The sequence below is a fragment of the Toxotes jaculatrix genome, chromosome 21 (genome assembly GCF_017976425.1).
Source record: "Toxotes jaculatrix isolate fToxJac2 chromosome 21, fToxJac2.pri, whole genome shotgun sequence".
In the NCBI taxonomy this organism is placed as follows: domain Eukaryota; kingdom Metazoa; phylum Chordata; class Actinopteri; family Toxotidae; genus Toxotes; species Toxotes jaculatrix.
Window position 1 is genome coordinate 9,434,901 of NC_054414.1, and position 13,686 is coordinate 9,448,586.

Genomic DNA, 13,686 nt, shown 5'->3' on the forward strand with positions numbered 1-13,686 from the left:
CAAACTCTTTGATTTCAGTTTACTCAAGCTTCTTCAGGTCTCAAACTGGCAGAGGTTGAGAAAGACTCTTAGGATACTGTGCCATTTGCTTCCAGTCTGAGAAAAAAAAAATATATAACCACTACTTAAAATGACTTAATGTGCATGTATGAGTTGTTGCTGATCACAGTATCTCCTCAAATTCTGTGATCCTTTGCACAGGATTTTTGTTTATTTGCATTTTAAAATGTGAGCAATGAATATTCAACTCCCCATAACAGTCCTCATTTTGTTGACTCCCTGTTTGTGTATATGTGCCTATAAGGCCTGAATAAAGGACATGGATGCATCCTTTAAGAGGTAAGATGAGTTATTCCGCCCCCTCTCTTTTGTCAGGAAGCTTAATCAGGGCTGCAGAGGTGTGGGGATGACCTTTGACCTCTTGGCTATCTCTTACTTGCCTTTAGGTTAGCTTCAGGATATCCTCATTTAACTCCTAACCTAGAAGTTCACTTTAGCAATCAGTTGTTCAGAGTTAAGGCATGTGCATGTAAAAGCTCATTTACACAGCACAGACTGTAATTACCAAACACTTGCAACCACAACTGACTGGGCAAAAACACCAGAACAAACAGTTCTGCTGAATAATCAGATGTAAACTGAAAGTGTTGAGTGTGCAGCAGATGCCGCTTCCAGTCACAATCAGTGCAGGTCACTCATAACATTTATCCCTATTAGTTGAAACGATTAGGAAAGGAGGACTGTACCTCACTGGAGCTAAAATAGCTTATAGTGGGGAGTACAAATGTCAACAGTGAGCATTTATGAATGGACAACTGTAGGGCAGTTTACAATAAAACTCATTAATAGTAATTATCAATAGCCTTTTGTGATTTGAAAATGTTCCAAAATAAACACCACAACCGGGTGGAATTAAATTCTTCATGGTTGGTATTTGTCTTGTTGAGTTTAATCATTAAAAACTGGAAGAAATGAAAAGATTTGTGCATGTGGACCCACCTGGATGGACTTTGTATGAGTACAGAGAGCAGCTTTGAATCCTTGAGGGACATTTAAATACCAGTTTGTCTCAGTTTGTGTCTGTGACTTGGCACAAGAGTAGATTACAGGGGTGAACATGTGAATGTAAAGGGTGAAAATCATGATTGACAGCTCGGCATGTGTGCGCATTTGTGTGAAGTTTTCTTTGGTGTCACAGTGTGATGGTTAACTACGGAGTGTGTAGGGAAGCGTATATGTCTTTGTGTGTGAATTGGGTATGAAACTATTTTCAAACATTTTTTTGTGACATAAATGATTTACACCTCCCTTTTTCTTCCATTTCCATCGTCTTTCAGTTAAAACAGCAGAACTATTCTTTTACTTTTTTGTACATGTTGCATTCAGAGCCACTTGAACAAAATGCAGTAAGTCCACGAGCCTTTCCCCTTCTCAAAATGAGCAAACCCACCAAACAAAGGGCCACCATTGTGGGTAAATACTGCTTTTGTTTTACCCATTTGAACCTGAGGTTTCCCTTAACGCAGAGGAGAGTGTGTTCACCCTTTTTCTCTTTTCAGGGACTTTGGCGCTGAATAGCTGAGACCACTGCCAAATGGGAAAACGACTACACAGGCAGAAAGAAAGACCAGAATCAATCAGGAAGTGGCAGCTTTTCAGCTGTGCCAGAGGAGCCAGGCAACTTCCTGGTCTTGTTGCCAAGGTGACTGGAAGCTCAGCCAGCTGGTGCAGTGGGCAGCAGTTGGGTTTGATGGGGGGGATGGCGGTGAGTGACGGTTGGGACCTTGGAGTGGGCGGAGAGCTGATGAGAGAGGGAGAGGCAGTTTAAATGTAAGCAAGGAGTTCTCCAAACAGCATTCATATGAACCATCACAATGTGGGGTGTATATTTGTATTCTGTTTCGAATTCTTCTAATCCTAATCAAACAATCACATAATCCCTCCAATTACTCCCCACTTCTGGTATGCAAGTTTCTTCACACAATATTTTGTTGTAGAATTTCGTATGCTTTTAAAACCTTTTTTTATGGCAGGGAAATGCAATGAAATTATATCTATGTCTAACTTTCATCACTTTTTTCTTTCATATGTGAGGAACTAAGGTATAAGACTTAAGAAATAATCACATAAATGATGAGCAAAATGGGGAGGTTAATGAAAAGACTATTCAGACATGATGTGTTTTTCTTGTGCAAAATATGGAATTATAGTTACATCTAAATTCCAGTTGCACGGTGGGATGAATGGGAATATTGTTTGACAAAGACAAAAAAAAAAAAAAACTGATGACAGTTTCTCATCCTTGAATCAAAACTTGCAGTATTAGTGTGTTTGTCCTTATCAGTCTGCATCTATGATCTAAAACCTGGACTGGGGGCTGGTTTGGTGGGTGGGTGTTCTAAGAAGGGGATCAGGGGACCAAACTGGTGGAGATAGGTAAACACAGCTGGGGACACACAACGCTGGTGGGTCTGCAGCTCAGCGGCCCCCTTCTTGCATTTATCAGTGTGTTTGCTCAGGGGATGTGCCCTAATCTTCACACACATCTTTTAGTGGAGCCTTCACAGAGCCCCAACACACTGGGATGAAAGTGACCCTGTCCACTGTCACAGCCTTGTTAATTCCTCCATGGCTAAACTTGAATGTTATTATTAAAGGTCTCAGGGCTCATTTACGGATCTGTATGTGTGGGGCTGAATCTCTCTGTGGGTGGGATGGCCCTGGTTATATATACTAAATTCTTGATGATTCTTGATTCTGATGTTTCTCTGTGCAAGCCTCCCACTGATGAAAAGATCACTGTCATGGAATATCAGACCAAAAGGTTTTTTTGAGTGAACATTTGCTTTAGTGTGTTAGGATAAAACTTTGATTATAGAGCACCATCTGCTGGTGGTTACTTTGCGGTGTTCTGCTCTCCTACCGTCAGACGTGGTGGTAGATGCAACTAGAAGGCAGTATGCGGCAGTAACATAATTTGTAAAGATATAGTATAAAGAGCAGGTTAAGGATATATATTTTTTCAGTTTACAAAATTATTCACAAGGGGAAATCACAATCAAATCTCAACAGTTTTAAGCAAATCATATTTTTTTACACATATTTCAGGGACACTGCCATACATTGTATGTTCAATCCATGTATATTTTCTCCGGAAGAAAGTTTATTCTAGGTGGTAAATGGCGATTTGCCGTGAAGGAAAAAAAAAAACGTCCCTTCGGCTTCCGTTGACGTCGCGTAAGCGCTTGACGTCAGCATAACAACAACCTGTCAAGACAGCTCGTATGGGGAGAAAAAATCGGTTAAGATTTGATATCACAGTATATTAAATCTATCTTACCTGTATGTAAGATCACCTCTATAAGGTAAGGACTGAAAACCTTGGATCTCAGAAACAAACCCTAACTTGCATTGGCATAGTTACAACAGAAGGCAGTATAGGCTGTGTAGCACACAAGCTAATCTAGCATTAGCCACTAGTAAATTAGTAAATTAGTAAATGTTGAGATAAAGGGCGAAAAGACTTTGGACCATAATAGCTATAGCCCAAAATTCCAATTCAGTTGCTGGTTGGATTTGTAATGTTGTGACCGCAGAGTGGGCAGAATTGTCTTCTTATTAGCGAACCGCCCGGCGAAGCGTTAATCGACAACATGCTAACTCAGCTAACTGGCTAACATCTGAGCACCGATCTCTTGTTTGCTGATAACTAAACTTAGCGACATTGTCACTCTTGTCTTGCGGCTTCGGTAGATGTTAGTGACCCAAACGATAATAACATTTGAACGTTGCTTGTTTACATCATTTAACTACCACTGTGTAGCAGTGTTGTAGCATTGTTAAAAGCCTTGCAGTAACGGAAGGGACCGTGAGTGTTAACGTTTTCTGGTGGCTGTATAGCTAGCTGTGCTGCTCATTTAGTTACCGCTGATGTCCGTCACATGAATAGTTAATTCGCCGTCTAGCCACCTCGCTGTATTTTTCAGCTGTGAGCACAGTCAGCGAATTAAACGGATGCCCATTTGTGTTGAATCGAGGGCTGCACCTAATTCACCCAAGACGCGCATTGCAGGTGCATTGCAGCGAATGCACGCTTGTAAATGTTGACTTGACTTTACATGCTTTGTTTCCCTGGTTTAGTGTGCGAGATCCAGGAGGGACAGGGCATTTTTGAACCTGTCAGTTAGCCAGCCGAAGAGACGGGGAACAGGATAGGGAAGCAGGGCGAGGCGGGCCCCGCGGAGCCGGCGGAGAAAATGGCCGGCAGCCCGGAGAAGAGTTCCACAGCGCAGGAGCTGAAAGAGCAGGGGAACCGGCTGTTCCTCTGCCGCAAGTACCAGGAAGCTGCTACATGCTACAGCAAAGCTATTGTAAGTAACTGTCATTGTAAAGGAAGTAGCATCAATAATGCATAGACATCTTCACCAAAGCACACGTTAAATAATTGTTACGTCCTAGTCAGAAACATGGAATGGATGAATTTTCCCCTGAATGTAATTGTGAAGTCTAGTACACAGTGCTGTAATACTGCTGTGTATGTGTATTGTCTGGTATGTTCTGTCTTCCAGAACCGTAATCCGTCTGTGGCAGTGTACTACACCAACAGGGCTCTCTGCCATGTGAAGCTGCAGCAGCATGACAAGGCTCTGGCAGATTGTAAGCATGCGCTGGAGCTGGACAGCCAGTCAGTCAAGGCCCACTTCTTCTTGGGCCAGTGTCACCTGGAGCTGGAAAACTATGATGAGGCCATTGGCAACCTGCAGAAAGGTTAGAACACCCTCCTAAAAAATGAAACTTTTGCTGTGTTTGCGATTGCTGTGTTTGCGATAGCAGCTTGAATATGTCATATGTGCCCTTTTTCATTTTCCCATTCCTGCTGTCCATGGTCTCAGAGTTAATGTGCTGATCTTAGAATCAGCTGTAACTTTTTCAAATAAGTGCTTATTGTAATAAACTGACAATACAGCGCCTCTTAAATCTGCAGGGATGTCAGAAAGAAATTGTTAAGGAGACATTTTAGCTGCAAACCACTGTTGCTGTAATGATGTTTTTCTCTTACAGCGTATAACCTGGCAAAAGAACAGAGGCTGAATTTCGGAGACGACATCCCCAGTGCCTTGCGCATTGCCAAGAAGAAACGCTGGAACAGCATTGAAGAGAAGCGTATTAACCAGGAGAACGAGTTACATGCTTATTTGACCAAACTTATTCTGGCTGAGAAAGAAAGGTGATGCAGTCAAAAATCCCTGCATGGTTATTTGTCTGATAATGATCTCTTGATGATTATTGCTGATCAGTGAAATGAGTCTGTCATGTGGGTTTCATTATCATTTTGTTCTGGATGGAGATGGAATTTTTAATAACTTTGTGCTTTTGCAGGGAGTTAGAAGAATACAAAGAAAAACAGGATGACAATCAAAATGGAGGCGATGCTGCCAAGATTGCATCGAAACATGTACGCCTTTGCATGTGTTTTAGCTGTGATGCATTAAATTAACAAATAATTTGATATTTTAATAAGAAGTTGAATATTCATGAATACATGTGAACATTCGGGTTGCATGAAACATTTTGCTAACATTTAGAAATATGACCTGCTTAGGACAAGTATCTAATGGACATGGATGAGCTCTTCTCTCAAGTGGATGAGAAAAGAAAAGTAAGTATGAAAATTTTATTCTGTCACTCAGTCATTTGCCATACCCACTTATTCCTGTTATGAAAGGGCTGGAGGCTATCCCATCATGCAGTGAGCAAAAAGCTGGGTCACCAGTCCATTTATATGGCTAACAAACAGACAGGCTCGCATTAATCACGTTCACCCACACGAATGCATCTTTGCTTACAGCACACACCTACTTCACACTATCTTCTCTGATGGTTGACATAGCAACAACAGAAATAGACTCTCACAGACACACACACACTTTCAGATTTGTGTACAGATATGGAGGCACATCTCAAATGTATTTCCTTGGTGCAAGTGCATTCTCTCTGCCTTGTTCCTGTGTTGTACATTCAGCCTACACGCTACTGCTAACACCTGTGACTGCATGCTTTACAAATGCACCTATACTATAGGCAGACAGTTATGTCTCATTTCCAGCCCAAGCTGTTTCTACAGTAACAGTCGCTGTTTGTTTGCCAAGCCTTGTGGTGATTAATTATCCTTGCGATAGATAGTTGTTGACTGAGTTAGTTGTCATGTATTTGTGAGTTGAAATGACACCATCCTGAGTGCAGGGTGTTTCTCTTCTGTATGTGTGAGAAGGTGGTTCAACTGTAGAGCTGGTAAATCCTGATCAAAGAAATACTGACATTATATAGATATGATATGATATATGATATTTTAACAGTTTGATGATATTTTGAGTGTGAGCATTGGTGCTTTCATGCAATGTTTAATCTAATCTATGATCTTTTTGGAGTGGGCGATGTTTTTACAGGAGATTAAAAAAAACATTAATGTGGATATGATTGTATCAAACCCTATACGACCAGGAAATGATGAGATTTAAGCTGTGTCTTAGCATCACGGTAGCAGTTATGATATATCTCTTAGCACTACATCAGTGTGACTCTTGCTGTGTTTTGTTGTCTGTTCAGAAGCGGGAAATCCCAGATTATCTCTGTGGGAAAATCAGTTTCGAGCTGATGAGGGAGCCCTGCATCACACCCAGTGGAATCACCTATGATCGCAAGGACATTGAAGAGCACCTACAGGTGAACTGTCGTTATCTCAGAGTCTAATAACTTTGCCTATGACTGCTGATTTTGCAATTTAGAGGTTTTTAGTTCATGAGCCTCCTTCACATAAGCACATGATTCTAATTCTTATTCCTACATACAACATTGATTTAGTCATACAGATTTTTTTTTTCCCATCTCGATTTGTGTGGTATTGTGTGGTTGTATTGATATTTATATGTCAACATTAATTTCTAAGTAGTGGTTAAATTCCAAAATCTCTACAGCGGGTGGGTCACTTTGACCCCGTCACCAGGAGTCCCCTGACCCAGGACCAGCTGATCCCGAACCTGGCCATGAAGGAAGTCATCGATGCCTTTATCCAGGAGAACGGCTGGGTGGAGGACTACTGAGGGGGCACCCACCTCCCATTTCTCCATCATACCCCGATACTCAACACAAAGCCTGGACAACACAAGACTTTAGAGAACAGATCACCCCTTGCCTGGATATGTACTTTACACAAGCGGGAGAAGCCACACTGTGGACTACCAAATGGGAGCCGTGTATCTCGGTCTGCCTCTCCTCCCCACATTTTATCTTTGCTGTAAAACTTCCTGCTCCAACTTTCTGAGGCTCGGCATTCATGGCCCGCTGCTCCCTTTAAAAACCCTATTCCTTCTGCCTTTTCTATACTTTCTCTCCTAAGTTCCCCTTCTCCTCTGTCATGCTGTTTCTAGTCTTTCAACCCTGACTCCTTTCTTTACTCAAATAAGGGGCCATGTTCTCAGGTCTCTTCATGCTCCCTCCTTTCTTCTTCTCTGTCTCTCTCTTTCTCTTGAGTGCCACAATCCTTTGGAAAGCATCAGCATTGCACTCCAGTGTTTTGCAGACACCACCACTATACAGAAATCTATGTTTTGGTTGCAGAATTTATTAAGACATTGGCTTTCTATTTGGCGTTAACTCTAGTGTTTCGTAATAATTTTTTTTTCTTTGAAGAATGGAGCATTTGCCGACTTCTTAATGAACATTTGCTGAAGTGGTAACTAAAATGCCAAAACCATGTTTTCAACTAGGGTAACTAGTTTGTATGCAAGTTTTACATGATGATAACTGAAAAATAGTCAAGGATAATTGTTTCACTTAGCATTTAAACCTGTTGTGAGTCAACTGGCATGAATGTGGCGCTCCAGACAAACCCACCTGTGTCACCATACTGTACAACTTTGAGTAGATTGTTGTATTTTTTTTTCTTTAAATCTTTGCAATCACACCCTAATACAGACAATTGAAATACGTTGAATGTATGCATACTATACTCTTTAGGTTTGACCTACAGTAATTCAAAATGTTTTTTAACAGGACAATGTAAGGTTGTCATGAAAAAACAACCTTGAACTGGATACAGAAAATGAATGAAAATGACTGCTGCACAGGAAAAACAAAAAGTTATCACATTGCTGGATATTCATTGAAAATATTGAAATGTTTGAATTTTGATAGATGACATCAACTGTTCGGGCTGATGCTGAAATCTGCTTTGATGAATGGTCTGTGCTGTCTGTGTCGTTCATAGAAACAAAAATGTGCTCGGACGTTGTGTTTGGCTCGTGCCGTTTGCCTGGAATGGCAGTGGATGCTCACATCAAGCATGAAGTGTTGCTTTGCAAAAAAACAAGAGGTCGGTTGTCATTTTCCTCACTTTTTTTTGCTGTTCATTTTATGCACCTTCTCCTCCCAGTGTCACACTTAGAAAAAAAGAAAGAAAGTAAATGGGTATCACGGTTTGTATAAACCACTCACCGGTGTTAAACTGACTTTAAGTTTTGGAATATCCTGTTACAAGGATTTGAGGTTCACTAGCATCCCCTGTACCAACCTCCTCTTCGTTAGAAGTGCTGGAAGAGTTACGACCATCTTATCTCATCCATACCTCAGTCCAGGTTTTTCGCATGCTGGTTTGCTGGCATTCTCTATAAAACACATTTTCAGTTCCGTGCTGTTAGTTTACAGGTTTTTCTGCTGAATTTGCGTCTGTGGTGAATTAGGCCTGTCGGTGGTCCGTGTTGGGGAGCAGGCAGTGTAAATAATTTGCTTGTGTATCTCAGATTTTATTTCTTGACAAAATAGGGTTTTTTTTTTTTCTTGAGAAATCCTAGAGCTTGAGAAACTGTATTAAATGTAGATATGTTGATAACATGAATGCCTGGTTCAGTTTTCATTTGTTCCCAATTAAACCGTGAACTTTGAGTTTGTTTGTTGTTTCGAACCTAACAAAATAACAGCTTTGCAGTACAATTCATGACACGAGCCCAACAAGAAATAATAAGTTTGGTAAAAGCAATGTTGTAATTTGTTCAGAATCTGAGTCATCTGACTTGACTTATTTTTTGAGTCCGTAGTTTGGTAAAAACAAAAAGTCCCGTTAACTGATATTTTACCAAATTTTTTCCTGTGACTGCTTTTCAGACTTGAATTGACCTCTGTAGCTGAGCCTGATCGATTAAATGAGCCAGGCTGATTTACTGGCTGTTATTAGCTTATCACAGATATTTTGCTATTGGTGTATATGTTAATGACTAAGTAACTAGAAAGTGTCACCATTATACACAGTAGTTTGCCAGATGGTTTATTTTTCAGCCATAAAATGTTCTACTCAGTCCGTATCTTGCGCTGTAATTCTTGTTCATGCATTTATGTGAAAATATCATCTGATTGTCAAAATAAAAAAAAAAAAAATTATATTATTGTTATCAACCTCAAAAATCCAGCACTTAGTCAGGCCTAAAGCCACAAACTCAGGTTAAACAGGTTGTAATTATTGCAGGTGTATCAAGTGTCACTGTCACAAGATATGAGGTTATGTTAAACAAATGCAGCTGTCACCTTGAACTTAAAATATTTAACGCCTAACATGTTTATGAAATAATGGGCGCTGATGCAAGTAAAGGGTCAGCAGGACTTGCACTCTTTAAATATGCAAGGACTTTGTCAGGTCTGTTCACTCAAGGAGGTATTTCCTGTGAAAACTGTTCCTAGGGATGTCCAGAGTAACCAGGGAGATTGATTTTGGTAAGACATACTTCTGCTGAACTTTTCAAATGTCAGTTTTCAAAGTTTTGACCAACAGAAGTGAAGCTCAGAAGTGAACACCATGTTCAACAATCTCAGCGAGAGGCTGTTAATCACAAAAAAAAAAAAATTCCAGAAATCTCTGCATCGTTTGATCAGATCAAATGTTTTCTGATGTAAATGCCCTGTCATGTGATATGGACACACACACACACTCACGGAGGTGGAATAGTGTGTGTGTGTGTCTGCATCAGTCACATGCACAGGACAGCATCACTCAGCCCTCGCACACCAGGCCTATTGTCAGAGCATCCACTGAAGAGCTGACGTCATGCCCGGTGCTAGGAGGGAAGAGGTCTGTTCACGGGTCATTAGCAAAGTGGGACTGAGTTAGCAACACTGACGAACAACAAAACAACATCAAAATGGTAAGAAAAGATGTCTGCTGTGGTAACTTTGGACTTAATTTCATCTTTGATGTGACTGAAGTGACCGATGATCGATATCACCTTGGGGTTTTCAGAAGATCACAGATATTTTGTGTGTGTTTGCAGATGTTTGCTGTGGTTCTGCTTAGTGTCTTTGGATTGTCTTTGAGTCTCTCCACTGGCACACAAGGTAGGATTTCAAGAACAAAATGTCATTAGAGAAAATGATAATTTTACTTGAATTTCTGCACAGATTTTCAAACCTTTGTGTTTTATGTTTTTCCACACACTGATCAAGATTTGGTGTCTTATTATTTCTTTCTTTTTTTTTTGTCTGTATTGCCTCAGTGGGTCTGAGTGACAAAGTCCTGGTCTTCCCTTATGAGACAGACTTCAGTTTCGTGGCCCTGATCCCTCAGAAAGAGATGGGGCTTAAAGCCTTCACACTCTGCATGCGTGTGGCCACTGAGCTGCCAGAAGACCGGCAGATCATCCTGTTCGCCTACCGCACGGCTGACTATGATGAACTCAATGTGTGGCGTGAGAAGGATGGGCGTATCTCATTTTACTTGAGCGGTGACGGCGCCTTCTTTAACCTGCCGCCCCTCACCACCTTCCACACCAGTCTCTGTCTCACCTGGGAGTCTCGCACTGGCCTGGCTGCTTTTTGGGTGGAGGGGAAGCGCAGCACCTACCAGGTCTACAAACCTGGGCACACCATCCGTCCAAAAGGCACAGTCCTCCTGGGGCAGGACCCGGACAAGCACCTGGGGGGTTTAGAGGCCACGCAGAGCTTTGTAGGGGAGGTGACCGATCTGAATATGTGGGACTTTGTGCTGTCCAGGAGTATGATCCAGGCCTGGCACTATGGGCACAAAGTTCCCAAGGGAAACATCTTTGACTGGCCCACTATAGAGTATGAGCTGAACGGGAATGTGATGGTGGTGGATGATGACTGACTCGAAGAGGAGTTGGCTGCAGGGAGGGATGAGGGTTTAGAGATTTGTCTTGGACTGATACTGATATGTGTGATTGCCTTTATTAGATTCAGGGTTGTTTTATGTTAAAACCCTTCAACTGTTCTCCCTAAAAGACCAACAGAAGAAAGCAGGAGTGTTTGGGACATTCATTATCTGCTGTGTCTATAAAGTAGGCTATAACCATTTTCAACTGCAAATTAACACTGACAACAAAAGCCAGTACTTTGTTGTCCGTCGTTTTACATCTTTAATGCATCACTCATATATTTTTCTACATGGTAACTCAGTTTATGCTCTCAGTTATTCCTTTATTTTTTGCCTTTTTTAAAAGTGATACTAACCTTCTTTGTATCTCAAAGCTTTATCCTTTGATTGTTGTGAGAGCAGGCGGGTTAAAGATCAAGCACGAAATGTTGACGTGCCGGATGCATCCATAGGGTGGCAGTCTGCACTAGTTCACATCAAACAGAAACTCGTGTTGAACAGAGCTGCGCCATACACGCATCCACTGACGTGTTGTGACATACTTATGCTTATTAACCGAGGCCACGCATAAAAGATTAAAATGTTAAGAAAAAACGTTTGATTGCTACAGTTCAAATAGATTTAATTTAGGTTTTATTTGCAGAGGGTTAAGATTTTGCAGATAATGTCAAATAACTAAGTGATCAGCTCACATTGCTGTTGATACCAGTGGTTTAACAGCAAATCACAATAGACTTGATATGATGCATTTAAAATAAAATTGAACTGCAATGAAACTATCACTTAAAAAAAATTTTTTTTTGGTTGAAATCTATCATATTGTAACAAAAACAAGTCTTTTTCAAAAACCTGCAGTTATGCATTGGACATTTGTCAGCATTTGTTTCAGCATTAGTTGTTTGCCCAGTGATATTGATGATAAAAATATGAATGAGATATTTAAACAAAAAACCAGGGGGATGTATTATTTCTACAGTAGACTTAATGATTTAACTGCACTGAGAGACAAATAGAAATTATTGTGTTTAGAATCCATTGCCATAATGTTGCCTTTGGTTACTGGGCCCACTCATGAATTTTCCATGTTTCAACTGATGTAAGAACGCTTTTGGGTCTGAAATAAAATCTTGCCATGTGCATGACTAATACTGTTTGTAATTAATGAGAATATTTTGTCTTTGAGCTCTGGCAGCCTCCTTTTCATACTCATCTTTTTTTGGACACATTTTAAAGAAATAATAACTTGTATACATAATTCCAACAAGCGAGTAATTAGATTTACTTTATTGTTCATAGAATTTTAATTGTAGATTTTTTTCTAAAAAAGAATTTCACTCATTTGGCTGAAAGGGGTGGAAGCTCCCACCTTTCCATCAATCAAATCTTTACTGAGAAAGCACAAATTAATTTTGGCTTATCCAGCTGTTTCTTGGATGCACTTTGTAATTTTTATTGATTTTGTGATGCCATTTTCAGGAGACCCTTTTTAAACTCGAATGAAGGAGACTGTCACTTAAAGCCTCTACACCCTGTCCTCATGGGCCTTTGTCTCCAGATTTTCCTCATTTCTGCTCTGTTCTTGAGATAAACATGGCAAAGAAACATAATAAGATGGATGTGTTACATGTCTCTTGCAGAAATCAAGTCATATGGAGCTGCTTCACTAACAAAGGCCCCTAAGAATAAAGCCCAAGGTCAGATCTTCTCCATCCAAGTGTAACACAGTAACCCGAAGTTCCTGTGTGCCGTCTCTGTCCGTCTCCATGGCTCCGTGCACTCATCCTCCCTGCCTGCACCACCATCGTGACCTCCTTGCAGAGAACGAGGGAGGAAGTTTCCAGCGCACAGCCCGTGCAGGCTCCCTTGAGGGTGGGAAAGTGCCGCGTTCCGAGAGTGTGTTTATTCCGACCAAATCACCCGTCGGCTCTCTCGCAGCAGCTAAATAAGGAGAAGGCAGGGCCAATGAGTTCTGACTGCGGGTCAGCAGCCAAATGTTCCACCTTCTTGGATGTTGCAATGCATCAATCGCAGTGCCCACTCACTGTGTGGTAACACCTTTGTGGACCATCTGCCCAAGCCTGGCTTCTCAGCCCTCTGGTACACACACACACACACGCGGTCTGTTATTTCCTTCTTTTTGCATCTCTGCCCAAAAGGGGTACTAATTCTTCATACGTACATCTGCAAGCAAAATGTCTGTGTATAAAGGTTTAATTTAGAGTCCTTCCACTGTTTCAGTAATTTCAATTTAAGAAGAATGAAAAGTAGTATTTTATAAATCAAAGAACACCTTATGAATAAAGACACTAACATCTTGTAGAAAGTAAACACAGGATAAAATTATATTTTAACACTTGAAACCTTTTCATTTCATGACAAATAACTCTTTTAAATAACTTTTTTTTTTTTTTTGCAGACAGGTTGTATTCTGGGTCTTCACACTCTACTGTTTCTGCACCAAAGAAAGACTTCATGTCCTTAAAAGAAGGACACAATCAGTGGCCTCTTCACAGAGTGGATAATTATTCCCT

The 13,686-nt window shown here is 40.8% G+C and overlaps 2 protein-coding genes across 3 annotated transcripts; both read left to right on the forward strand.

Moving 5' to 3' along the window:
• The first annotated feature begins 3,236 nt into the window (after positions 1–3,236).
• stub1 (STIP1 homology and U-Box containing protein 1) lies at positions 3,237–8,940 on the forward strand. 2 transcript variants are annotated; one of them, XM_041029226.1, is made up of 8 exons: positions 3,237–3,365; positions 4,141–4,370; positions 4,569–4,767; positions 5,062–5,227; positions 5,380–5,455; positions 5,603–5,659; positions 6,607–6,723; positions 6,975–8,940. In XM_041029226.1, the coding sequence occupies exons 2-8, from the start codon at positions 4,257–4,259 to the stop codon at positions 7,098–7,100; spliced, it is 855 nt and encodes a 284-aa protein (XP_040885160.1). In that variant the 5' UTR covers positions 3,237–3,365; positions 4,141–4,256; the 3' UTR covers positions 7,101–8,940. The 2 variants fall into 2 exon arrangements, with proteins under 2 accessions (XP_040885160.1, XP_040885161.1); XM_041029227.1 differs by having other exon boundaries at positions 5,603–5,663; positions 6,975–7,112.
• A 1,202-nt stretch (positions 8,941–10,142) lies between these two features.
• Positions 10,143–11,356, forward strand: crp1 (C-reactive protein 1). Its single transcript, XM_041029228.1, has 3 exons — positions 10,143–10,190; positions 10,317–10,380; positions 10,539–11,356. Exons 1-3 carry the CDS (start codon positions 10,188–10,190, stop codon positions 11,147–11,149), a joined length of 678 nt encoding a protein of 225 aa, XP_040885162.1. The 5' UTR covers positions 10,143–10,187; the 3' UTR covers positions 11,150–11,356.
• Positions 11,357–13,686: the final 2,330 nt, after the last annotated feature.

What these genes read in the sequence shown, in the direction of transcription:
- stub1 (XM_041029226.1), top strand. Translation starts at nt 4,257, where the DNA reads ATGGCCGGCAGCCCGGAGAAGAGTTCCACAGCGCAGGAGCTGAAAGAG. An exon ending in CATTGGCAACCTGCAGAAAG is followed by an intron (nt 4,768 to 5,061) that starts GTTAGAACACCC and finishes TTTCTCTTACAG; the next exon opens with CGTATAACCTGGCAAAAGAA. An exon ending in CCAAGATTGCATCGAAACAT is followed by an intron (nt 5,456 to 5,602) that starts GTACGCCTTTGC and finishes TGACCTGCTTAG; the next exon opens with GACAAGTATCTAATGGACAT.
- crp1 (XM_041029228.1), top strand. An exon ending in TCTCTCCACTGGCACACAAG is followed by an intron (nt 10,381 to 10,538) that starts GTAGGATTTCAA and finishes GTATTGCCTCAG; the next exon opens with TGGGTCTGAGTGACAAAGTC.